The sequence below is a fragment of the Sinocyclocheilus anshuiensis genome, unplaced genomic scaffold (assembly GCF_001515605.1).
Source record: "Sinocyclocheilus anshuiensis isolate Anshui unplaced genomic scaffold, SAMN03320099.WGS_v1.1 scaffold180, whole genome shotgun sequence".
Taxonomy (NCBI): domain Eukaryota; kingdom Metazoa; phylum Chordata; class Actinopteri; order Cypriniformes; family Cyprinidae; genus Sinocyclocheilus; species Sinocyclocheilus anshuiensis.
In genome coordinates this window covers 1,602,532-1,630,062 of record NW_015554093.1, presented here as the reverse complement: position 1 = coordinate 1,630,062, position 27,531 = coordinate 1,602,532, and the positions used below count along the sequence as shown (strand labels likewise).

General features: G+C 42.5%; 1 protein-coding gene across 1 annotated transcript; it reads left to right on the top strand.

The window, feature by feature from the left end:
* Nucleotides 1-1,074: 1,074 nt before the first annotated feature.
* LOC107669356 (pecanex-like protein 1) lies at nucleotides 1,075-27,531 on the top strand. Its single transcript, XM_016461536.1, has 33 exons — nucleotides 1,075-2,991; nucleotides 4,481-4,689; nucleotides 4,907-5,012; nucleotides 5,112-5,151; nucleotides 5,270-5,365; nucleotides 6,336-8,057; nucleotides 8,363-8,662; nucleotides 8,751-8,808; nucleotides 8,885-9,026; nucleotides 9,100-9,411; nucleotides 9,579-9,611; nucleotides 9,699-9,870; nucleotides 9,964-10,074; nucleotides 10,362-10,453; nucleotides 10,536-10,645; nucleotides 10,753-10,858; nucleotides 10,946-11,038; nucleotides 11,250-11,400; nucleotides 11,481-11,625; nucleotides 11,795-11,972; nucleotides 13,624-13,732; nucleotides 14,039-14,168; nucleotides 14,287-14,345; nucleotides 15,824-16,039; nucleotides 16,899-17,152; nucleotides 17,237-17,467; nucleotides 18,821-18,924; nucleotides 20,517-20,664; nucleotides 20,893-21,123; nucleotides 21,215-21,489; nucleotides 21,579-21,745; nucleotides 21,855-22,249; nucleotides 26,196-27,531. Exons 1-33 carry the CDS (start codon nucleotides 2,839-2,841, stop codon nucleotides 26,355-26,357), a joined length of 6,810 nt encoding a protein of 2,269 aa, XP_016317022.1. The 5' UTR covers nucleotides 1,075-2,838; the 3' UTR covers nucleotides 26,358-27,531.

Below are 27,531 nucleotides of genomic sequence, written 5' to 3'. Positions count from 1 at the left end.
CTAATATATTTACTTGAAATACCCCAGAGATTTTAAAATAAATATTTCATTATTAAGTATCACATTTGCATGTTCACTGTTCTCTGACATTGGTTAATGGTCACATGACATGTAGGTAAACAAATAAATAATTTTATTTTTTAGTAAGTGTTTTATTTGAATTGTTATTTATAAGTTTGGGGAAACCTTGATGTAATGTAATGTTTAATGCACTTCATGTTGTTAATAACAATGAATATATTTTCTTTCCCTTTGTATTTTTTTATCAATATGGTACACGATTATCCTATTTAAATAAATGTGATAAACAAGCTAGGTCAAAAGTAATCTAAAAGTAATCAAAAAGTAGTCTGATTATATTACCTAAAATGTGTAATGTAATGGATTACGTTACTAACTACAATTTCTGTCATGTAATTTGGAATCAATTTAAGTAATACAAAAATCTTTAGAGCAGTTGTGATAAAGTGATACAAGTTGGTCCATGCTGCAACACCATTTCATATCAGCTTAAGGCAGGTTACGCTGGTTTTTGGAACCTGCAACAACTGGTTTGAGCTGGAACCCGGTTAAGGTGGTTTTCCAGCATTTACCACTTTGACTGAGGTCTACTAGGTCAGTATTAGTATCATCACATTGCTATTGCTTTTAACTTTATTGTTTTAACTATTGTGTTAATATTGAAAACATACAGTTCTTGAAACTTCTGGAATATTAAAATGAACTGTTATTAATTAATCTACCTATATCTTGACACTCCTAGTTCCTGATTATAATACCAACATAAATTACTCAATTAAATTTACTGTAAGAAAATTATTATTTTAAACTGAACTGCATTGATGAACGTAGAACTGAAAGATTGGCTACGTGACCAATGTCAACAAGAAAGTTCAAAGTGAAGACGCTCTGGACTGTCATGTGGATTGATTAATCAAATCAGTTCTGCACTGGATGACAGACACCTGCTGCAGCCAATCGCATTGAAGCATTCTTTCTGTTCCTGGATGTGGGTGTTAACCACAGTAGCCAATCGCCTTGCGGCATGAGTTCTCTTCCTGTAGGTGGGTGTTTGCTACCTGTGTGAATGAAGCGATTTGACACTGGAACTTAGCGAGCTCACATTCTGGGCTTTTTTCGCTGGAGTTTTTACATGGCGGCCCCGGACTTAACGAGGAAATGGCTGCTGTGGTGACCGCGTAGAGATATTTTACGTTCTGTGTTTGTTTTTGTATTCTAATTTTCGACATAAGGAGGAAGCACTCAGTGCTGCCGTTAGCCTATGCTAACTCGCGTTCAGTTTCGCTGTCCTGCGGTTTTCCTGCTCTCGTTTCTGGAGGAATTAACGCAGACCCAGTCGAGTCAAACCATGGAGTGTTGACGGAGTTGAAGAGTGCACTAACATCAGAAAATTGCGCTACAAAACACTTATGCAAGGTGTCTCACTACTGCTTGTAGCATGTTAGCGGTTTGGCTAGTGAGTGTCAGGTGATATTGAACTCTGAGAGGAGAGATATCCTTCGAATTCGGTCGAGAAACTGAGAAAATAGATTAAATGTAATATTTGCGTCCCTTCTGATTGGTTTTATGTCTAACATGTTGATTCAATCTGAAATTGAGTCGTTCAGCTGTCAGCGTTAGCGCTGTTGCTGTTGAAACACACGGTTTGTTTACAGTTCTAAAAATGTTCGCATCCCAGTAACGTTTTCATTGAAGTGCTATTGAACCATTTGCTGGACATTTATCTATACTGTCATTTTTTTTAAGGCGCAATATAATGTCAACGCTGCTTCAGGCAAGATATCATACCTATGCTAACATTAGCTGTATGTTAATTTGTATGGGTTAAAACCAAATCCACTGAGACATTTGTCAGCGTTCTTTTATTTAAACGATTATTGCTTGCAGAGGATGTTTAGTGTTTTTCCTCCTCCGGCTGTAGAGATTAGCTACTGCCATACAGGAAAAGTTGAGAGAATATTATGACTTTTTAGGCCTAGAGATGGCTGTAGGTTAAAAGAAATTAGCAGTCAGTTAAGATATAAAACTCGAACTGGTATAATATATACATATCTCTTGTTGGGGAAAGGGAAAGGTTTACAGATTTGTTCAGAAAAACTAGAAATTGAATTCTCAGGACTCTGAAGCTATATACCATATTTTCAATAGTTACAAAAGCATAGAAAGCCAATGAAAACATTAATACTTACTGCCTGTCTTTTCTCTGCTTTGCTTATAATAGTATGAAGATTGCAGGTGTTCAATGATCTTATACATATCCGCTATCATCTCTAAATTTAGTTAAATATATAATAGCCCCCTAATCGAAACCTGATTCCTCATTTGTATTTTCTAGAAAACCTATATTAGGCTACTTTATCTAAATCAGACACATCTCATGCCTTAGTAACATGCCACAGATAGGTTAAAATGACCATATTCAAAATAGCCTGTTGATCTTAAGTATGTCATCAGAACAGCTCATTTATTTATGGAATTGTGTTTGTTTAAAGTGCTGGAAAGTCATAAAGAAACCAAACCAAGCAGTTTTGATGATTCCTCAGGATGAAAGTTTTCATGTAGCCCTTGGGTCACAGTTGTGCCAAAAACTCTTGATGAACTGCACTACAAACGGGTCTGCTGGAGGAGCAAGCAAGCAAACGTTTGATATTAAAAGAACACCGGTCTGAAGTTGTTTTGGAACATTTTGCAGTCTGCTAATTTTTTCATTACCAGTCCGAGAAAGTCCATCCTGAGGTTCCCAATGGAAGTACCGCACTAGAAACTTTGACAAGGGAACTTCAAGAACTCTGGGTTGTCTCATCCAGAAGCGATAAGATGGGCTCTCAGGCTCTTCAGATATTGCGGCAGGGAGTGTGGGCCTCTCTGACCGGAGGATGGTATGTGGACCCTCATCAGAGTACCTTCTCTAACTGCTTTCATCTCTACCTCTGGATATTCCTCTTGGCCTTCCCGTTTCTTCTGTACATGGTGAGTTCTTGCAGTAATTCCCCAGGTAAAGAAAACCACCAGCCCATGTTTCTGGAAAAATGTGTGTAATACTGATGGAATGTCACTAATGTTGAGAAACTTTCCTTACCTGCTGGTCTTACTCTAGAAAGATGTTGAGACTGAAACTTTGTCAAGACTAGGGTTGCAAAGGAGTGGAACATTTCCAAAAATCCCTGGAATATTCCAAAAAATCCTGGAAAGTTTCCAAAATTTCTGGAATATTTCAGAAATTTAGGCTACTGGAAATTTTCCACCTTTTTGCAACCAGGTGCACAATGAATGTTATTGATCAGATATACAAGAAACAATCATTAAAGTCCATGTAACACAATATTATGTGTTCTGAGTTTGTCACACCACAGAAAAAATGTCATTAACCACCCAGCCAAATTTGAATGATAAAAAAAACAAACACCAAGTTATCAAAATCTTGAAAAAATAAGCAGTATTCTCTGCTCTCAAACGCTGGCAGCGTTGAAACCATGCCCACTCTTGAGAAAGCTGCCGCCTCTCTCAACTGTCAAATACCGCTACAACCTGAATGGATGCTCCCTCTAGAAGCTTAATTGGATTTGCACAGCCATACATGTTTGGTAATATGCATTTACGTGACAAAGTCATAGCTAGCAAACTGTAGGCTGTAGTAACTAATGGTAATGATAGTAACTTGCCATTGAGCGGGCAAACCACTGATTAGAGGAGGGGCCATGCTCAGTGGCTCCAGTGCTTCATCCAGACATGATTTCAGGCCCGCCCAAAAAATCCTGAACACAAAAAAACTGTTTAACTCCACAAATTTAGTACTACATAGTTCACAGTCTTTGTAATCTGTTTTCAGTAGTAAATTTCTAACATTTATAATGTGCTTAGAAACAATTTTCTGAATTGCCTTTACATGGACTTTAAATAAATGTCAGACATCAGGAACACATTCCTTTGCGTCCATTGTTTTGTAAGTGTGGCAAAAAGTTGATGATAGTACAGCAAAGCATGTGGACAAACATGAAATGTTATGACATCGCTTATGATACTTGTTTTCACTATAAGGCGAACCTGCCGCTCCTGTAACACTTCTAAGTTGACTGTTAAACATTTTATTTAACTTGACAGCTTTTAATGTCATCAGACAAAGAGTTTATTCAGTTTTATAATGATGTTTAATTCATCATTATAAAATCCAGTTATGATCAACTGATCATAACTGGATTATGATCAGTTGCATCTTGTCTGTCTTATGTACTTTTAAATGTTTATTAATTAATTTATTAATAATTTGTTAATTACTCTTATATACTATGAAAATAGACTTATATGCTGACGTAGCATAAACAACTCAATAAATTAATACATTTACCATTAGGTAAAGTTGTATTTTGCTGGTCTACATAAGAAGCAGTGTCTAAAATGAAATTGAGGTTGTAATTTTTGCAAGCACATTGATGTGATTCTCCCACTTTCATTCTTTCAGGCCCTTCCTGCCAGTTTAGTCGTGGCTGGTGTGTACTGCGCTGTGATAGCGGCCTTCTTTACGGCCATAAAAGCAGTGAACTTCCGACTACATGCCATGTTTGACCTGGGCGAGATTGTGGAGAAGAGGCGGGCCTCGTTCACCACAGACCCCAATAGAGTGGAAGAAGGAGAGGAAGGCTCTGGTGCTCATGACGGAAGCCAACGCAGGTAGCGTGTAACTACCTTACTATATTTTGTTGTCAAACTACATTGACACTTTTCTGTCTCTCAAGTAGGCTGCATCAGTTTGTAGAGCATTAAAGCATCATGCTACTGAGTCAGACATTCTTTAGGGATTTGTTGTTGGTGAACAGCTGTTGGTGGTATAAAGCAGTCGCTCTGCTGTTGTCAGTTTTAGCTCATGTCGGTATGCCTGTGCCAACAGGGACAGTGGCGTCGGCGTGGAAATGACAGTATTCCGAAAGGTGAACTCCACCCCTCCTGTACGCTGCAGTTCCCAGCACTCGCTGTTTGGATTGAACCAGGTGTCGGTGAGAATATTGTTAATGCCAAACATTGCATGTCCTTTAGCATTATTCTCCTTCACTCGTAGGAATTTCCTCTGACTCATTTACGTTTCTTTTGCCCAGGAATTTTTACCACAGCTTGAAGACCCTGGAGGCTCAAAGGGTACATTGTGTTGTTACTGTTGCTTTTTTTAATAAACTAAACCAAATAGTTTGTTAACATGAACTGGTATGCTTACATTTAAATTCTTACCTGATTTTTATCATTTTTAAAATTCCAGATATTAAAGAGCTCATGCAGGAGCAGGGCAGTAGTAATGTGATCGTGACCTCTGCATATAGAGACGTCCTTCGACACAACCCTCAGGACAACACTAGTAAGAACAGCCCCTTTACAGATGCACTGCATTACAGCTGCATAGGACTGTTCCTTAAACTTCTAATCCAGAGTGCGATTTTCAGAGTGCTGCTTTTTCAGCAGCCTTTGTTTGTAAAATCAGAATTCCAACAATATTTTAAAGTTGATATGAAATGAACATTCACCTTATATATTTTGGAAATGCATGTTATGTATCTTATTGTGAACGCTTTGTCTATGTATGTTTTATTATTTTATTTTATTTTTTCTTTTATTTTTTTTAAATGTTTTTAACTTTTAACCTTTTTGACGTTTAATCAAAATGTTGTAATCTTCCGGTGAAAAAAGACAAAACTCTGGTGCTGTACAGAAGACTTCTCCAATAATTTATTTTGTTTTAAACCCTGCCCCTGCGCAGTCGACCACAAGCTTGCATTCATTTTTGAGTAAAACTACCACATCTCAAAATCCAGTCAACAACCAATAGATAGTACCAAGTGCCCGCACTGCATTTTTTTCTTTTTAAATAATCAGTTTCACTCAGTCCCAGCCACACTCACAATATGGAAGAAAAGATCTGTTACTACTTCCATTTTATCACATAATAAAGAAAAAAGCTCTAAGCTATAAAGTATAACCAACCAGCTCTTGAGATTAATCACAGTATTATAAGCTTTTGACGCAAATAAGTTTTTTTTTTAAATCAGAACACAAAGATTCAGGTTTTTATACTTAAATGAACTGCTTATTTCATGAAATATTGTCTGGTGTAATCAAAAAAATAAATAAAACTACTGGCTTACACTCATTGGTAAGTATACAATGTATTATAATATTATAATCAAATATTATAAATTAGGTTAACTGAATAAATTAATAGCTTAAACTCAATGAATTAGTGAAATATCATAATTAGTACATTATGCTGCATGTGCCTCTAAACATCTCTACTGTACTCGGTAGTAACTGCATGTTTTTTGTCGTTCCAGGTGTGGCGCCATCCTGCTTGGCTGGGGATTACAGAGGGCTAATTGGTGTGGGCAATGTATTGTCGGGAGGGTTTAGTAACCTGCACCCAACAAATTGTCCTTCCATCCCGCCGTCCCCATCCAGCCAAGAAGATGGAGATGAGAGGGACCAGCTGGATAATGGGGGTGTGGAGCAACTATCTCAGCAGAGCCCCAATGGGGAGGGTCTAGGAGGCTACTCCCCCCTCGGACCTTCAGCTGAGTCTGAGAGTCTGGGAGATGCTCCTCTCAGCCCTCTCATCAAGCGTAGCTTGAGCGAGGAGCTAAGTGAGAACTTGTTGGGCTTGGGCCTTGACCCCGTCACTTTTGCCCCCGGTGCTGAGCACCCAGGCAGCCGCACCGGGGTGGCCCTGGCTGCAGGCTCCACTGACAGCTGCTTCAGTGGAGGTGGAGCGGCCACAGACAGAGAGACTCTTAGTACAGTCAGTAGCTACCGCAGTGAGAAAACGGACTCAACCCAGCTTGAGAGCCCTTCACTGGGCCAGACGCATAAACTCGTGTCTAATGCTCCTTCCAGAGCTTTGCCTCAGGGTAAAGGCCCCTATCAGCAGCCTGGAGATGTGCTCCAGGGCGGTAGTGACACAGATGACCTGTCAGACAGCGTGCTGCTACGCTCACCCTCCAAAGAGCTCTCCTCTGGGCAGGGCCTGGACAGAACTCTGGTGGAGGGGGAGGACCTTCCCCCTTTGCTTATGGACATTGCACAGCCCTCCTTGCAGGACTCCTCGCCATCTAGCAGCGGGCCTTCTGAGACCTGCGATCTTGATGGTGGCATCCTCATACCCCCTCTTCCTCCTCCGCGCCAGGCCTGCTCTGTACCATCAGGGTTGACACTGGGCTTGGTCTGCTCAGAGCCTGCTCTGCCAGTCTCTGCCCCTTCCTACCTCCTAGCAGAGCCACCGTCTCTGCAAGCGCAGCAGCAGGTGGTGCGACCTAAAGATCTGAAACTGCTGCGTGCCGGCGGCAGTGTGGGTCACCGACCCGGTCGCAGGAAAACTCCCCGCAAACGAGGCACTGCTGGCAGTAGCAGTTTTGACTGTGGCTCCTACCGCCGGCACCACAACCGTGGCCAACACCGAGACTACATCCCTGTACGCAGTCGGCTAGGTGCCAAAGCCTACAGTGAGAGCTTGTTCGAGGACTCCAGCGATGAAGATGATGGCAGTGACATGAGTGCAGGTTCTAGTCTAGGATCCCAACGTCGCTTCAGCTCTGACGATGAAGACGATGACGAAGATGATGATTCTAGCTCCTCTACCTCCTGCTACTCCCCTGATCTGACGAATACAGGCATCACTTCCCAACCTGTCCCCCCTCATCTACCTAGCCCTGGAGAGGGGGAGGAGCCTGACACAGTAGGACCATCCCATTCTTGCAGTGCTCAGCGCTCAGCCAGCACAGCTAGTGCCAAGACTCATGCCAGAGTGCTTAGCATGGATGGGGCCGGTGGAGGCTCCAACAACACAGGGACCCTTGCGTCTACTATGCTTCCTTTACCTCTTTCTTCTGCTCCTGCCCCACGTCCACTCACCATCTCTAAATCAGATCTGGAGGCTCGGACAGTGCACTCAGAGGGCTTCTCCAGGGCCCACCATAGGCTAGACTCTCTTGGAGGCTCCTGGGCTGGGAACCAGACAGGCTGGAGGGCAGGAGAGCTGCTAGAAGAGGGGGCAGTAGGAGGAGGTGAAGAGCGAACAGATTCATTCTTAATAATTCGTATTTAGTTTTGTGATTTGCGGTGTTGTTATTTTTTTCATTATTATTATTTCTTTTTTTTTTTGTTTTTTTTTCTCCCCATGCTGTGAGGTCCTCATGATACCACACCTGTGAATTTATTTTTTGTTTATTATTTACTTATTGTTTTATTATATAAAAATTTTACCTTTTTGTTATCGTTTAATAATTATATTAATTAACTAATTTCTGCTGTAGTGAATATTTAATGGGTTTTTTTTGCTTATTAAAATTGTTGCTTTTTGCCCATGCAGCCCCAGAGGAGAGTAGTAAACGTGACTCTGTGAGCAGTGTAAAAAGGATGCAGGCCATTCGCAGGCGTCATAATGCTGGTAGTAACCCCACCCCACCCCCTTCTGCCATGGGCTCTCCTCCGAGTCTTCAAGACCTTCAGAGAGTCCGGACTTCCTCTCACTCCCGCACACGAACACTCCCCTCTGCTTTGCACTTCGCTGCCTCATCCTTGCTGCTACTGCCCCGAAGCGGCGTTCACGAGGCATCCACCTTTGATGACACCTCAGAGGGAGCTGTGCACTACTTTTATGATGAGAGCGGTAAAGAATAATTTGTGTTTCAGTGACACTAATTTAATTCTGGCTTAGTTGTGGTTGTTTTTTTTTAATTAAAGGGATCTAATTTCAGGAGTAAAGAGGTCTTATACTTTTGGACCTGCTGGTGGAGGATATGAGGACCCAGTCCAGTAAGTCTTAAAACTTTTACCATTGGGGTGATATTCACCAGTCTCCCAGTGTTTGACCCCTTTTTTTTTGGCACAGGGAGCGAGAGCGACAGTCACAGTCCTCTAGCTTTACCTCCACTGATGTACAGGAGGTGGCGCCAGTGCTGTCTATGCTGCAGCCCAGGCCGGTGGTCCTCCAGGGCATGCAGGTCCGCAGGGTGCCTCTGGATATGCCAGAGGTGAGGCTTAACTCTTCGAAATCGTCAATACACATGTTCCATTTCAATCCTGTCTTGACTATTTTCTTTGTAGTTTGACCTAGATCATGAGTCCCCTCACGAATCCCAGGAGAACACACTGATGATTGAGGAAAAGGCCAAGCCTAAACAGTATTACCGTTTCTGGGTGCTGCCGGGGAAATGGCTAAGAGTTCGTTATGACAGGCTTGCTTTGCTAGCCTTACTGGACAGGAACCGACGCGTAGGGGAGAATGTGTTTTCGGTGGTGTTGGCCAGCTTAGTGGCATTCCTTGGCTTCCTGTTGCTATTCCAGGGCTTCTTTAGGGACATCTGGGTCTTCCAGTTCTGCCTAGTCATTGCCAGCTGTCAGTACTCCTTGCTAAAGGTCAGTGTGAGCATTTTTAAAATGGTCTATTTGTGTTTGTTTTAGCATTTGTTATCTGTCTTTTCAGGTGTTGGCATCTCTTGATCATTGTAAAGTATCCACATGTCCCGATAGTGGTGTTGTGTTTGTGTTAATGTTAATCAGTCTTTTTTTCTGGTCCATTTCAGAGTGTGCAGCCTGATGCGGCATCTCCGATGCATGTGAGTATATGACTGTTTGTCCGTCTTTACTTGGACCTGCCTAGCTGAAATCAAACAGAAATTCATTTAATGTGGTCTTCATTGCAGGGCCATAACTGGATCATCGTGTACAGCCGACCAGTGTATTTCTGCTTGTGTTGTGTGCTGATCTCGGTATTTGACCTGGTTGGCCACTCAGACAGTATGCGGCCTTTCACCCTCTATGGGGTCACCTTCTTCTCCACCCACTTTCTGCTCTGCGCTAGAGACATGCTCATAGGTCTGCTCACTCACTCAAGCCAGTGCTGTTAAACCTTTCGTAATTGAGTAGTGCATAATATAACAATGTAATAATTCATACATTTTCTTTTAGTGTTCACCCTCTGTTTCCCCATCATCTTCCTGTTTGGGCTTCTGCCTCAGGTCAACACGTTTCTTATGTGTTTGTTGGAACAGGTGGACATGCACATTTTCGGTGGAACTGGTGAGACATGCATTACACATTACTAATACTATTGCAGTAACACTTAACAATAAGTTCCCATCATTTAATGTTAGTTAATACATAAACTAACAATGAGCAATATTTTTATATAATGCTTACAACTGGAACTTTATTGTAAAGTGTTACTGCCATTGCTATGATGGTCCTGCTCAACTGGTACAGCATGGTGCTTGCAACTCCAAAGTCATGGATTGGATTCCTATGGATCTGGCATACTGTACATCCTTGCACCACAAGTGTGATGTCTTGTCATTTGTGTGTTTCAGCAACCACAAGCCCCCTGTCTTCAGTCTATAGTCTGTTGCGCAGTATAGTGGTGGCGGCTCTGGTTTATGGATTTTGCCTTGGTGCCATCAATGTAAGTGGGAATCTGTTTGTCTCTTTCAGAGTAGAATTTTGTTTATTGGTGCTTCCTTTACTCATTTTATGTGTTTGTGTAGGCTCCGTGGGGAGAGGCACATGTCCCGGTGCTCTTCTCTGTGTTCTGTGGCCTCCTCTTGGCCTTGTCCTATCATCTGAGCAGGCAGAGCAGTGACCCGACCATCCTCTGGTCAGCGTCACCACACATTCATGATTTTCCAGTCATCTTACTACACCATCAGCTCTGTGATCGACATCTAATGTTCTGTTTTTTTTTTTTCATTGTTCTCTGGGCAGGTCTCTGGTCCGCTCCAAGTTCTTCCCAGAGCTAGAGAGCCGAACACCAGAAGAGCCCCCATTAGAGATTAAAGACCCTCTTCCAGAGAAATTGCGCAACTCTTTGGTAAAAGCACTCTCCATTTGCATTTATCTTTTGCTAAATAGGTGTTTCAGTGGTTTTTAAATGGCTCCCTTCTCTCTGACTCTGCAGAAAGAGACTCTTCACTCAGATCTGGTCATGTGCCCTCTTATGGCCATTATCACCTTCGCCATTAGTGCCAGCACCGTCTTTATTGCTCTGCAGGTCAGTAGGCCATCTAGAATGTGATTTTGAGTATGTTAATAGTCTCATTGAGAGAACTAGTCCTCATCCAAGGACTGAACATCATTTCTAGTCTTGTAAAGGTGGGAAGTCTAGTTAATTGTAGCAAATCTAATTTCCCTAAAAAAAGTGTTTTGTTTTTTTTGGGTAAATTATTGCTGTGGTTTTAATATGCACCTGCACCACTTTTCAGCCTGCTCTCAGTTTCGTCCTGTACATCTTGGCTGGGGTGGTGGGGTTCACCACACACTACCTCCTGCCTCAGCTCCGCAAACAGCTGCCCTGGTTCTGCTTGGCCCACCCTGTGCTGCGCTCCAGAGAATACAGCCAGTTTGAGGTCCGAGGTAAGTAGTCAAAACTACACGAACAAACTAATGTCTGAAAGTCTGAACAAGTGTGACGGACATATCTCTCTCTGTCTCAGATGCTGCTCAGCTCATGTGGTTTGAGAAGCTGTATGCTTGGCTGCAGTGTGTGGAGAAGTATTTCATCTACCCAGCTGTAGTGCTCAACTCCCTCACCACTGAAGCTCACACTGTCAGCCAAAACCCTGACAAACCTGGAGCCTAGTAAGAACAAGAACATCCAGAATCCTCAAGATTTCTCTGAGTTCTAGTGTAGAGTAAAGCACAACACTAGCTGATGTTACTCCTTGTTTTGAAAGATTTTGAATTCAGGGTTTTCCATGTGGTCTCAGACTTTTCAGACAGTGATTACATCTTTTATTTGTTTCTTCAGTGGCCGTGCTCTATTCATCTCAGTGGCTGGAATGAAGCTGCTTCGTACGTCCTTCTGTGTCCCATCTCAGCAGTATGTCACTCTGTGTTTCACCGCCCTCTTCTTCCAATTCGACTACCCGCGCTTTTCACAGACCTTCCTCCTCGACTACTACTGCATGTCCATCCTCTTCAGCAAGGTCTGTCCACATCTGAATCTCTGAGATGCCTTTAGGAGAGCCAATTTCAGTACTTGTAATATGACCATTTCCACCATTCCGAAGACTTCTGTATATACACTACCATTCAAAAGTGCATGTTTGGTCAGATTTTTTAATTTTCTTGAAATTTTCACAAGGGCTGCATTTGTCTGATCACATTTAAAATGAAAATTAAATGATAATTTATTCACCTTTGTGTTGTTTTTAATGCTGTATGCTTTTCTTTCTTTTTTGGACCACAAAAGGACGTGCACGTGCTTTTCCATACAATGGCAGTGTATGGCGATCAGCATCAAGCTTTTAAAAAAGCCGCAAAAGTATCACAGAGTGGTCCCATGCGACATGTGCCATAGATTCCAAGTGTTTGGGGGTATATGATAGGGTTTGGTGAGAAATAAACTGAAATTTAACGTATTACTTAACGAATATCCTGACCTTGGCTGTTGTCTGTGTGCACGACTGCACATTTATGAGACTATTGGCACAGCAGTTGACTCCAGCTTGCACAGGAAAAGCACACAAGTTGTGAAAAATCAAGATTAATAAAAATCTCCTTTTGTGGTCCAACAAAGAAAGAAAGGTATACAGCATTAGAACACAAGGGTAAGTAAATAAGTATAAGTAAGCAATAATAATAATCTAATAAGTAAGTAAAGTTCCTGTGGCTCAGTGGTAGAGCATTGTGTTAGCAGCGCAAAGGTCGTGGGTTCAATTCCCAGGGAACACGCATACTGATAAAAAATGTATAGCCTGAATGCACTGTAAGTCGCTTTGGATAAATGCGTCTGCTAAATGCATAAATTTAATTTAAATGATTATGTAATTTTCATTTTTGGGTGAACTATCCCTTTAAGCGGTAAAGCAGTAATATTGTGAAACTTTATAAAATAAAAAATAAACTTTTTATTTTAAAATGTAATTTATTCCTTTGATTGTAAAGCTGAATTTTCAGCAACCATTACTCCAGTCTTCAGTGTCACATGGTCCTCCATAAATCATTCTAATATGCTGATTTGGTGCTCAAGAAACATTTCTTATTATTGTTAAAAACAGTTGTGCTGCTTAATATTTTTGTGGAAACATACTTTTTTCAGCATTCTTTTAAGAAAAGAATAACATTTATTATTTTAAAAGGAAATCTTTTGTAACAAATGGCTATTACTGTCACTTTTGATCAAATTAATGCTTTCTTGCTGAATAAAAGTATTAATTTATTTAAAAACAAAACTTACTGACCCCAGACCTTTGAATGGTATTGTGTGTATAAATAAGTAGTTGACACAATGTGTCTGTGGACATGTTTTTTTTTTTTAATCAACATTATTAAAATTTGGATTAATGTATAAGGAAAGCATTTATTATATGCAAATCATGTATCTGGCCTCCATTTCTTTTAAGGTTTTCACCATTATAACACTTTATCTTCACTTGTTAATTCTAAATGGTTCTGGTGTAATTGTTATTCCAAAAGACCAAAATATTCCCTTTAGGAAATGTTTAGGATATGGATACATAATGTATATATGCTATTTATGTGACCTCTGTGTAACTTATACTCTTACTGGAGTGTGGGTTTGTCAAGCAAAAGATGAAGACTGATGTTGCTGTCATCTCTCCTGTATGTGAGCAGCTGTGGGATCTGCTGTATAAGCTGCGTTTTGTGCTGACCTACATTGCACCTTGGCAGATCACATGGGGTTCTGCTTTCCATGCCTTCGCTCAGCCATTCGCCGTTCCCCGTATCCTTTTCCACCGTTACTCTCACACAGACCTGAATGCTGATCTCATAACTTTGCCAGTTCTTCTTAATTTGTGCTCAGTGGGAATGCTGCCATTTTCTATAGAACATTTGTACAATTGGTTTTGCTCTGGGCCACATGTTCCTCCTTAGCTCCTTTAGGCAGTTTTCACTCTTGGTTCAGTTGCTTTTTGTCAGTCTTTATAAATTCATAAATATATATTTTTCTCCACATTCAGCATGTTTAAAAGGTCTTGCCCTACAGTTGTTTTTCATAAATGCCCCTTAACTCTAGTTTTGCGCTCAGACTCAGCCATGCTGTTTGTGCAAGCTGTGTTTTCAGCTCTCTTTTGCACTCCTCTCAACCCTGTGCTGGGCAGCGCGGTTTTCGTTACTTCATACACCCGGCCTGTGAAGTTCTGGGAGCGAGACTACAAGTAAGCCTTCAGAAATCTCCAGCAGATGTCAGCTGCGTTGTTTGTTTTGCTAATTCAGTCTTAGCTGAAAATGTTTGAAGACGTGACTTGAACCTTTAAATACCATTTTGTCCTTCAGCACCAAACGAGTGGATCACTCCAACACACGTCTGGCCACACAGCTGGACCGCAACCCTGGTACGTAATATTGTATCAGAGTAATACAGACCTTTCATCTATCTACTGTCCTCTTAATCTATTCTCTAATTCTCCCCTTTATTTAACGCTTGGAAAGGTGCTGATGATAACAACTTGAACTCTATCTTCTACGAGCATCTGACGCGCTCTCTGCAGCACTCGCTGTGTGGGGACCTTCTGCTGGGCCGCTGGGGAAACTACAGCACCGGAGACTGCTTCATCCTGGCCTCCGACTATAATTTATTTAAAAACAAAACTTACTGACCCCAGACCTTTGAATGGTATTGTGTGTATAAATAAGTAGTTGACACAATGTGTCTGTGGACATGTTTTTTTTTTTTAATCAACATTATTAAAATTTGGATTAATGTATAAGGAAAGCATTTATTATATGCAAATCATGTATCTGGCCTCCATTTCTTTTAAGGTTTTCACCATTATAACACTTTATCTTCACTTGTTAATTCTAAATGGTTCTGGTGTAATTGTTATTCCAAAAGACCAAAATATTCCCTTTAGGAAATGTTTAGGATATGGATACATAATGTATATATGCTATTTATGTGACCTCTGTGTAACTTATACTCTTACTGGAGTGTGGGTTTGTCAAGCAAAAGATGAAGACTGATGTTGCTGTCATCTCTCCTGTATGTGAGCAGCTGTGGGATCTGCTGTATAAGCTGCGTTTTGTGCTGACCTACATTGCACCTTGGCAGATCACATGGGGTTCTGCTTTCCATGCCTTCGCTCAGCCATTCGCCGTTCCCCGTATCCTTTTCCACCGTTACTCTCACACAGACCTGAATGCTGATCTCATAACTTTGCCAGTTCTTCTTAATTTGTGCTCAGTGGGAATGCTGCCATTTTCTATAGAACATTTGTACAATTGGTTTTGCTCTGGGCCACATGTTCCTCCTTAGCTCCTTTAGGCAGTTTTCACTCTTGGTTCAGTTGCTTTTTGTCAGTCTTTATAAATTCATAAATATATATTTTTCTCCACATTCAGCATGTTTAAAAGGTCTTGCCCTACAGTTGTTTTTCATAAATGCCCCTTAACTCTAGTTTTGCGCTCAGACTCAGCCATGCTGTTTGTGCAAGCTGTGTTTTCAGCTCTCTTTTGCACTCCTCTCAACCCTGTGCTGGGCAGCGCGGTTTTCGTTACTTCATACACCCGGCCTGTGAAGTTCTGGGAGCGAGACTACAAGTAAGCCTTCAGAAATCTCCAGCAGATGTCAGCTGCGTTGTTTGTTTTGCTAATTCAGTCTTAGCTGAAAATGTTTGAAGACGTGACTTGAACCTTTAAATACCATTTTGTCCTTCAGCACCAAACGAGTGGATCACTCCAACACACGTCTGGCCACACAGCTGGACCGCAACCCTGGTACGTAATATTGTATCAGAGTAATACAGACCTTTCATCTATCTACTGTCCTCTTAATCTATTCTCTAATTCTCCCCTTTATTTAACGCTTGGAAAGGTGCTGATGATAACAACTTGAACTCTATCTTCTACGAGCATCTGACGCGCTCTCTTCAGCACTCACTGTGTGGGGACCTTCTGCTGGGCCGCTGGGGAAACTACAGCACTGGAGACTGCTTCATCCTGGCCTCCGACTACCTCAACGCTCTCGTACACATCATTGAGATCGGCAACGGCCTCGTCACTTTCCAGCTCAGAGGCTTGGAGTTCAGAGGTGAGCCAACAGGAGAGGGATTGGAACAAAATGCACCACTATTTTCCCTAAACACTGGAATACACTACATGACTTTTAAAACACTAGCCCCTGGTTTCACAGACAAGGTTTAAGCCTAGTCCCAGACTAAAATGCATGTCTGGGTTGTTTTACCTGAAAGAAACTTAGAAGAAACGTATCTTAAAATATGTCCGTACCATTGTTTTGTCTCAAGATGCACACGAGTAATGTTATTTTTCTAAGGCACATTTATAAAAGACACTTAAATGGCCTAATTGAACTATGGCCTAATCCTGGTGTAACCTAAGGCCCTGTCTGTGAAACCAGGCTTAGGTGTCATAAACTTGCCAACTTTGAAAATGGTTAGAGAGAAAAACACTAAATGACTTAGGGTCACACACTACCTGACCTTTAAGTTATTCTGAACACAACAAACTTGCACAGAAATGTGCTTTGTTGCTAGGAGGCACATGACAAATGATAATAATGTGTTCTGAAATCGGCTTAAAATATCAGACATGTTTGATATCCTCCGAAAGTCATGCAGTGTATTTCAGCCTTAAGACATCTAAAAGCATTATTTACACTGAATCTAAAATATTATATTGCAGTGACCAATCTTTTTTTTTTTTCATTCATTTTTTCAGATCATTTTTATTTTTGTGACAAGAAAAAACTTTTTAAATAATAATTTGGCAGTGGAGTTGAATAATATTAATAGTTTTGGTGCATAAAATGCTTTCAGATACTTTATATATGCTTTCAGATACTTTACATGTTTAGCTGCAACTCATTTGGCTTGAACAATTTTTTTCCACTCTTCATTTTTTTTTTTTCTTGAATGACCGTGTGTTTTCAGGAACATATTGCCAGCAGAGGGAGGTGGAGGCGATCACTGAAGGTGTGGAGGAAGATGAAGGCTGTTGCTGCTGTGAGCCAGGTCATCTCCCCCACATGCTCTCATTCAATGCGGCCTTTGGTCAGCGCTGGTTAGCTTGGGAGGTGGCCGCCACCAAATACGTCCTGGAGGGCTACAGCATTAGCGACAACAATGCAGCTTCCATGCTTCAAGTATTCGACCTGCGCAAAATTCTCATCACATATTATGTCAAGGTCAGCTCCTCTCAGACGAGCGACTCAAATAAAACCTCCACTGTCTTGAGATGCAGAGCAATGATCCAAGTTTCTTCTCCACAGAGTATCATCTACTATGTGACCCGCTCTCCCAAACTGGAGGAGTGGTTGGCCAATGAGACAGTGCAGGAAGCGTTGCGGCCTTGCCTCAGCCCTTCCTATATGGATAGTGACCCCACCTTCAACCTGAACATAGATGAAGACTACGACCACCGTGCTTCCGGCATCACTCCGTCTTCCTTCTGTCTAGTGTACCTGGAGTGGATTAAATACTGCAACAGCCGCAGACAAACGGTATTTTAAAGATGGCCTTATCTCACTTATTTAATGCTTTGCTGTTGACTGTTACTGACTTGTGATTTGGTTACAAGGGAATCAAAAATGTAACTCGCTGTGTATTTTGGGCCCAAGCGCCAATGGTGCGAGGACCCTCTTGGAATTGCTCTTTTTATTATTATTCTTCTCCAGAGTGAATCGCATTTTTAAGGGCCTAACGGTACATTCACATGGGGCATCGGCGTCAACGCTTGACAGAGGGCGTGTCTGAAGCTTGGCACTGACGCGATCGTCATAGTGACAACAGCCAATTACATTGGACCGTAACTGGCTAGCGCCTGAGCTAGGCTATTTGCATAAGGCGATCTGATTGGCTGACGCCTCCGTTGGCGCTTGAAAAGTTGAGAAATTTTCAACTTCTGCCACGAGCAACGCCAGTGACGTGACGCCGACGGTCCCACAATTCAGTTCGGCAACGCATGACGTCACCCATTCAAAGTAGAGAGTCACCCATTCAAAGTGAGAAGCGTTAACACTGACGCCCCGTGTGAATGTACCGTAAACCTGATCAAACTCAGGAAACTCTCAGAAGTGGCAAAAATGTACATCTGATATGGGTTTCAGAATTGGCGGCCTGACAAATTTCAATCTTTCACCATGAAACAGGAAGTTGCTATAACTCAGTATTCCAATACGTGGCCTAATGGTTAGAGAGTCTGACTTGTAACCCAAAAGTAGCATGTTCGAGTCTCGGTACCGGCAGGGATTGTAGGTGGGGGAAGTGAATGTACAGCGCGCTCTTCCACCGTCAATACCACGACTGAGGTGAGACCCTTGAGGAAGGCACCGAACCCCCAACTGCTCCCCGGGCGTCTCAGCAAAAATGGCCAGTTATAATCATAGCACCACCTGCTGGCAACAGGAAATGACTTGTTTTCCACCAACTTATACATGCAATGTCCGATCTGCCCCAAACTTCACATGTTTGATAAGCGTCCTGGCCTGAAGACGTCTACATACCAATATTCAGTTACAGTCATCGCCAACTGTTGGCAACAGGATATGTCATGCTTTACACTAACTCATACATACCCTGTTCAATCTGCACCAAACTTCACATGTTTGATAAACGTCCTGGTCTGAAGACATCTACATACCAATATTCAGTTATAGTCATAGCGCCACCAACTGGCAGCAGGAAGTTTGGCACATATAAATTACTTTGACATACTCCTCCTATATTTACCACTTTAAATGCATATTGCCCAGCGTTCACTGTTTTCCTAAGGCCACCGGGTGGAGGTGGCTCCAGGTGCGAGGGCCCTTTCAACGCTACTTGCAACTTTAATTTTGTTTTGTCTTCTGTTACAGCCAGTTGAGAGTGAGAAGGATTCCCCTCTGGTCACACTGTGTTTTGGGTTGTGTATTCTGGGCCGTCGAGCTCTGGGCACTGCCTCACACAGCATGTCAGCCAGGTAAGGGTTTAAACCATTTACAGCATTTTTGCTTAAGCTGACAGCTTATGTTATTTAAATGCTTTATGCACAATTCACACATGCAACAATTTTGTTTGCATGCAAGACATGCAAGAATAGTGTTTCTACTGCTACATGCCCAAATTTTATGCGGTAAATACAGGATGTGTATGTACAGGACTCAATGCTAAGGATCTTTTCTACTGGCCTGGTCGGGCCAGTGGTTCAAATTTTTACTTGCCCTGCCAACATTTTCACTAACCCTGCCATAAAAAAATAGTTGCTGTTATCATTCTTTTGACCAATGTTATCTTTTATTCAAATAAATAAGCTTATATGACACCAAAAATTTAAATACCAATTAAATTTTACAATTCTCGATTCCAATTTCAATACCACAGCAAAAACTACTAGCCTAAGAAATATAAAGCTCAAACATTATTAAAGACAAGCGAACAATCAGTAAATAAAAACAAATGAACAAATTACAAGCAATAGCACAATTAAATATATAGAACAAAGATACAAATTAAAAGATATGTTTGTAGGTGTTCAGGTACAGAAATTGATTGAATTAGCAAGGCTTAAAAACATGACGACGCAGCAGTGGCCCGATTGGGCCAGTGACAAATCCTTCAACTGTCCCGAGCATCTTTCACGCTGGCCCCAGGCCATTGGGCAGTCCTTATTGTCGATTCCTGATGTATCGTACAAACTTGTATATGTTGGAAACTTTGTACACATATTGTTCTCATCAACCCAAAAAACTTTCACTCCACCCCTCAAGAAGTCAGCTGTTTTGCATTTAATGTGACCTTTTTTTGTGTGTGTGGAAAATTACAGGTTCTGATTTTTTAGATACTCCTCCAAGGGGATTTGTGTGATTTTCTCCAAACTTGGTTGAACATTATGCCAAGACAAAGGATGCTAAATTTTGAACATATTTTTTATATTTTGAATGGTGTTGCTATCTCAAGAGACTAAAAAAAAATAGGGAAAAAGGAAGTGTCTTTTATCTTCTATTTGATACTAATCAGAGTGCACCTAGGTGTTGTATGTTTGGTCATGGGGGCTGATCACATGGATGTGGCTGTTGTGGCTCACAGTCATAGCGCCACTAGCTGGCAGCAGGATGTGTGACACACAACAGATGTTAAAATAGCCTTTTTATATATCAGTTTAAATACGTGCCTTAAATGTATCTGGCAGTGGCGCTGTAGTGCTTGGGTCATCGCTGTTTGCATCAATTTTTTATTTTCCATATTTCTGCACCTTTTCACTGCTAGCTGCTGCATAATCACTGCTTGTTTGCATGAAATTAAGCTTTTCTTAGCCTTTTGCATTGCTGGACATGGCTACTTTATAACACTGCAGCTCATGAATCGCCATAAATTGCATAACTCTCATTGGCTTCCGGTCACTTGCTGCAAATCACTGTGTGAATGCCACTATATAAACTGTTTTTATTGGCAATAGGTCATAAACATTCATTTAAACTTGATTTTCTTGCATTGTGGTTTCGTTTTTTTTTTTTTTTTTTACGAGTTATTTTGTAGATGTAAATGCACTGATTCTCTTTCTTATACGGTCAGCTTGGAGCCTTTTCTCTACGGCCTTCATGCCCTGTTCAAGGGCGACTTTCGTATCACCTCTCCTAGAGACGAGTGGGTTTTTGCAGACATGGACCTGCTGAACAGGGTGGTGGCTCCAGGTGTACGGATGTCCCTCAAACTGCACCAGGTACAGCTTAGGCATTCATCCATCCCTACTGACATCACACTTTAATTAGGTTTCTAGGGTAACACAGTGATATTTTCATAGCTTGCACTAAAATAAACTTTTGGTGTGGTACAGTAAACTTCTTGCTGTATAAAGTAAAAGTAGTCTGATGATGATGCAATTATGGAATGGGTCTCTGGATTACTTGATTCTCAATAGCCAATTTTTTGTCTCTTGTTTACTCCATAGGATCACTTCACGTCTCCTGATGAGTATGAGGACCCAGTGGTGCTGTACGATGCCATCACTGCTAATGAAGAGAAGATGCTCATCTCTCATGAGGGTGATCCTGTCTGGCGCAGCGCTATTCTGGCTAACATGCCTTCTCTGCTTGCTCTCCGCCATGTTATGGATGACGGCAGTGACGAGTACAAGATCATCATGCTGAACAAACGCTTCCTTAGCTTCAGAGTCATCAAGGTGCTTTGCTGCAGAAACCTGTTTACTGGCATGTACAATATATATTATTGTGGCATTGCCGTAACTACTCTCTCTATGTTGCTTCTTTCAGGTGAACCGGGAGTGTGTGCGCGGGCTGTGGGCCGGACAGCAGCAGGAGCTGGTCTTCCTGCGGAACCGGAACCCTGAACGCGGTAGCATCCAGAATGCCAAGCAAGCCCTGAGGAACATGATTAACTCATCCTGTGACCAGCCCATCGGATACCCCATCTACGTCTCCCCACTCACCACCTCCTTCGCGGGGGCCCATGTCCAGCTACGTTCAGTCTGGGGAGGCCCCATCAGCCCCCACAACATTTACACCTGGTTCATCAGCAGCTGGGACAGGTCGGGCATCACAAGCGTGCATTATGCCGTGTTACAGCACATTTTAGGTGTCCGGAGTTTTTTATTTATATGCTCTCTGTTCTCTTCAGGCTTCAGAAGGGATGTGGTGCCGGATGTAACAGTGGGGGGAATATTGAGGATTCAGACTGTGGTGGCGGCTCTACCTCCATCAGTAACAACCCTGCAGCTCATCCTCCCCAGAACACAGCGTCCAGCATCCCTCAGCCTCATCCCACTACTGTACAGCCCTTGATGGGTAAGACACATGCTTCTCTTGTACTGTTAATGTATCATCATCCACCTCCGATCAATAAAGCAATGATGTGTGCAGGCTGTAAGTTCCACTCTTCCCTTGCTTTCTCAAGGGACTGACAACCCCGTTGGACCTTCCTGGCCGCTGCATCCCCAGCCCCTCCCACTTGCCCTGCTCAGCCAATCAGAGGGCAGGATGGATGCAGGGCTGGTTAGCTCCTTGCACCGAGCCTCTTCCATCCATGGGCTTTTAGGGCAACACTTGTCTAGCTCCCAGCTGTCTTTCAGTAGTTCAGTGGCCCTGCCTCCTGCAGACCGCTTCTGCCCCAGTAGCCTGCAGGACAACCCCAGTCACAGGGCATCTCAGAGGGGCCTAAGTCTGGGCCAGGGCAGCGGGCTGCCCTATGAGGCCCTGTACAGCAAATGGAGTCTGCCAGGGAGGAAAGGATTTAACGGACCTGCTGTAATGGAAGGGGATGGCTCCGCATCACAGAGCATACGCACACAGGTTAGGACGCATGCTTACATCACAGTTTTTTCCCCTAGATCTATTAATACATAAGATATCCTAAATACACCTCTTCTAAGATGGGCATGTTTTAATTTCTGAATTAAACTTATTTTTTGAGCAGCATACAGTTAAAAATGTCAGGGTGTCTGGATATCATAAAGAAAAAATCTTCAATCAATACTTTGATACTTTTTTTCAGCAGGGACACATTAAATTAATCAAAATTGACACTGAAGATATATAATGTTACAAAAAAATCTATTTTAAATAAATGCTGTTCTTTGGACTTTCTATTCATCAGAGAGTCCTAATTAAAGAAATGTCTTTTGAACAGCAAATCAGCATATCAGAATGATTTCTGAAGGATCTTGTGACACTGAAGACTGGAGTAATAATGCTGAAAATTCAGCTTTGCTGTCACAGAAATAACTAAATTTTACAATATATTGAAATGGCAAGCCAAAAATACAGTTTATACTAGGGCAGTGCGATTAATTGAAATCGTCATAAAATCGCGATTTGAGCTTGCGCGATTTCTAAATCGCTTTATAGCACGATTTTCCGCGCCCCCGACCTCCTGCAGTATGCTATCCGAACCAATCAGAATGCAGTGCGCCTAAATGGAGAACCAGAACAGACCGGGCGGGCATACAAACGTAACGCCAGTTTGCGATTGCGGTCCGGCAGTGCGCTCCAGGAGCGGTGCGTCTGCAGCAGTCATGCTGCGATCGTTTCCGCACAGAATCTATTTCTGCCGTGCTGCACGCGCTGAATTAAAGTGACAGCGCATTATTCGCGGTAAAAATTAACATGGATTGACACAGAAATTTAGTCATTACACCATAAATGCATATAATTAAAAGTCTACTGTTTCACAGTCAACACATGGCTTTTTGGCTAGATTTAAAACAAGGAAAAGTGCACTTTTAGATAAACAAGGCAATAATAGATGGCACTCGTGGTGGTAGTTAAACAAAGTTATATTTATTGAGTTTAAACGTGAATATGTCTATGAAAGATTGTATTACTGTACTGTGATAAAAGAGAATCACAATGCTGAAAAAGCATTTTCAGAAACAACATTTGGATTTGAAATCAAAATAATGGATAAATGTTGTGTTTGTGGTAAACAGCCGCGGATCAGGAGCGGACTGCAAACGCGTCCTGTGCAAAAGCAAAATGAGTCCGTGCTGCTTCTGCACCGCATACACATACTGTATACGCACTGCAGACGGAGTACGTGTGAACTTGGTGCACTAAAATAAACTTTTGGTGTGGTACAGTAAACTTCTTGCTGTATAAAGTAAAAGTAGTCTGATGATGATGCAATTATGGAATGGGTCTCTGGATTACTTGATTCTCAATAGCCAATTTTTTGTCTCTTGTTTACTCCATAGGATCACTTCACGTCTCCTGATGAGTATGAGGACCCAGTGGTGCTGTACGATGCCATCACTGCTAATGAAGAGAAGATGCTCATCTCTCATGAGGGTGATCCTGTCTGGCGCAGCGCTATTCTGGCTAACATGCCTTCTCTGCTTGCTCTCCGCCATGTTATGGATGACGGCAGTGACGAGTACAAGATCATCATGCTGAACAAACGCTTCCTTAGCTTCAGAGTCATCAAGGTGCTTTGCTGCAGAAACCTGTTTACTGGCATGTACAATATATATTATTGTGGCATTGCCGTAACTACTCTCTCTATGTTGCTTCTTTCAGGTGAACCGGGAGTGTGTGCGCGGGCTGTGGGCCGGACAGCAGCAGGAGCTGGTCTTCCTGCGGAACCGGAACCCTGAACGCGGCAGCATCCAGAATGCCAAACAAGCCCTGAGGAACATGATTAACTCATCCTGTGACCAGCCCATCGGATACCCCATCTACGTCTCCCCACTCACCACCTCCTTCGCGGGGGCCCATGTCCAGCTACGTTCAGTCTGGGGAGGCCCCATCAGCCCCCACAACATTTACACCTGGTTCATCAGCAGCTGGGACAGGTCGGGCATCACAAGCGTGCATTATGCCGTGTTACAGCACATTTTAGGTGTCCGGAGTTTTTTATTTATATGCTCTCTGTTCTCTTCAGGCTTCAGAAGGGATGTGGTGCCGGATGTAACAGTGGGGGGAATATTGAGGATTCAGACTGTGGTGGCGGCTCTACCTCCATCAGTAACAACCCTGCAGCTCATCCTCCCCAGAACACAGCGTCCAGCATCCCTCAGCCTCATCCCACTACTGTACAGCCCTTGATGGGTAAGACACATGCTTCTCTTGTACTGTTAATGTATCATCATCCACCTCCGATCAATAAAGCAATGATGTGTGCAGGCTGTAAGTTCCACTCTTCCCTTGCTTTCTCAAGGGACTGACAACCCCGTTGGACCTTCCTGGCCGCTGCATCCCCAGCCCCTCCCACTTGCCCTGCTCAGCCAATCAGAGGGCAGGATGGATGCAGGGCTGGTTAGCTCCTTGCACCGAGCCTCTTCCATCCATGGGCTTTTAGGGCAACACTTGTCTAGCTCCCAGCTGTCTTTCAGTAGTTCAGTGGCCCTGCCTCCTGCAGACCGCTTCTGCCCCAGTAGCCTGCAGGACAACCCCAGTCACAGGGCATCTCAGAGGGGCCTAAGTCTGGGCCAGGGCAGCGGGCTGCCCTATGAGGCCCTGTACAGCAAATGGAGTCTGCCAGGGAGGAAAGGATTTAACGGACCTGCTGTAATGGAAGGGGATGGCTCCGCATCACAGAGCATACGCACACAGGTTAGGACGCATGCTTACATCACAGTTTTTTCCCCTAGATCTATTAATACATAAGATATCCTAAATACACCTCTTCTAAGATGGGCATGTTTTAATTTCTGAATTAAACTTATTTTTTGAGCAGCATACAGTTAAAAATGTCAGGGTGTCTGGATATCATAAAGAAAAAATCTTCAATCAATACTTTGATACTTTTTTTCAGCAGGGACACATTACAAAATTGACAATTGACACTGAAGATATATAATGTTACAAAAAAATCTATTTTAAATAAATGCTGTTCTTTCTATTCATCATTCATCAGAGAGTCCTAATTAAAGAAATGTCTTTTGAACAGCAAATCAGCATATCAGAATGATTTCTGAAGGATCTTGTGACACTGAAGACTGGAGTAATAATGCTGAAAATTCAGCTTTGCTGTCACAGAAATAACTAAATTTTACAATATATTGAAATGGCAAGCCAAAAATACAGTTTATACTAGGGCAGTGCGATTAATTGAAATCGTCATAAAATCGCGATTTGAGCTTGCGCGATTTCTAAATCGCTTTATAGCACGATTTTCCGCGCCCCCGACCTCCTGCAGTATGCTATCCGAACCAATCAGAATGCAGTGCGCCTAAATGGAGAACCAGAACAGACCGGGCGGGCATACAAACGTAACGCCAGTTATACACATACTGTATACGCACTGCAGACGGAGTACGTGTGAACTTGGCGCAACAAATCTAGTTCAACATCTAAGGCATCTGATTTATTTATTTTTTTCTGCCATATTTCTATTCTAGAGACATTTTGTTTACACCTTTACTTAGTGATTATTTTGCCTTGTGTCTGTTCTAGAGACATGTTACAGCTTTTTGATAAAGCTCTAATTGATTTTCTTTTGGAAATATGTTTCAAATTCACTGAATGCATTAATGACTGTAAAGCATGTCTGTGTGTGTCAAAATCGTGATTAAAATCGGAATCGCAAAATTGATCAGAGAAATCGCGATAGGTTTTTTTTTTGTCCATATCGCACAGCCCTAGTTTATACTGTATTTTTGATCAATAAATGCAGCTTTGGTGAGCATGAGAGACATGTCATAAACATTTAAAAATCTAAATAACCCCCAAAGCTTTGTCTTGTAGTGTGCATATATTAATATTAATAACCCATTTATTTATTTTCTCTCTGTTTTCCTAGCCTTCGCAGCCTCCCCTCCCTGTCCTGCCCTCTGACGTCAGCCCAACACTGGATCTAATGGGAGCAGTCATACCCTCTGAGACCACACCCCTTACATTATCAGACCCGCCCAGTGCACGGGAGGAGTCTACAGAATTGCCTTTACTTGAGCACCTCCGCTGAGCCTGCACAGCACGACCAGTACAGCTGGGATCAGACGAGCCCATGGGCATCCTCGCCATCCAGAGAGCGAGCTGACCTTATCAATCTTTTTTATAATTAAAGCATCTTCAGTCAGTTTTGCGTATATTAGGATGTTTCTCGCAAGTATCCTTAATAAACACATCACCAGATAAAGAAGCACACTAGAAGAGTGCTGTTAAGTAATGAACTCTGGACTGAGCTCTCCTAAGCTTCTTTGGCTACCGTTTTGGCCTCCAGGCCCATAAGCCAAAAAAAGTGGCCAGTCAGTGCAATCGTAAGGGATTTTCTTCTTTTTTTCTTCTTGCATAAGGAGGGTCAGGTCATTAAATCAAAGCAAATCTGTGACCTGTACCACCAGCAGTAACAAAAAGGGAACTCTCCTCTCCTCTGTAGCAGCCTTAAACCTACTCAAGCTTTTGTTTTTACCCCCACACATCCAGTCCATTGCTAAACATCCACAAACACTGCACATCAGCTGTATTGTGCAGGATTTCTCCCTTTGATCAAAGCCCAGAGCTTGCCGCCACATAAGCCACTGTCCTTTCAAGACCAAAGGACTCAAATGTGATTCCCCCTCACTGAGCCGTCATTTAGTAGCTCACACATTCCAGCAGAGACATTCAATCATGTCGGCAGCCCATCAGACGTGCTTATGCTCTTAAATGACAACCACGACCATTTTTCAGCGAGCTTCAGGGAAAAGACTTGAATATACACACACATACTCACTCACATGCACACTTCCCTCAGCACCTGGTGCTCCCTTCATAGTTTACAGCTGGCTCAGGTGAGGATGGTGGGGCCTGAGATTTGTAGGACAGTTGGGACAAAGTAGACGTCATCAAACCGGTGGTCTGTCTGTTTTTTTTTTGTTTTTTTTCTTTCCTTTTCTTTAGACCTTTTTTTTCCCCCCACAGGAAATCAGATTACCTTCTAAATTCCTAAACTGCTCCCTACGGAATGGGCTCTGATGGTGACGAGGGCTTCCTGGCCTCCCATCAGGCTTTTTCCTGCTGCTGCAAGTGCCTGCAGTTTGTCTCCCTCTACTGCAATACTACTGCTACTGCACCACCCCCTCTACTACTAATAGAACTAACCAAACTACTGCTTTGACTTATAAACTCCAGCGTTTTAGTTGGAAGAACTTGGTGGG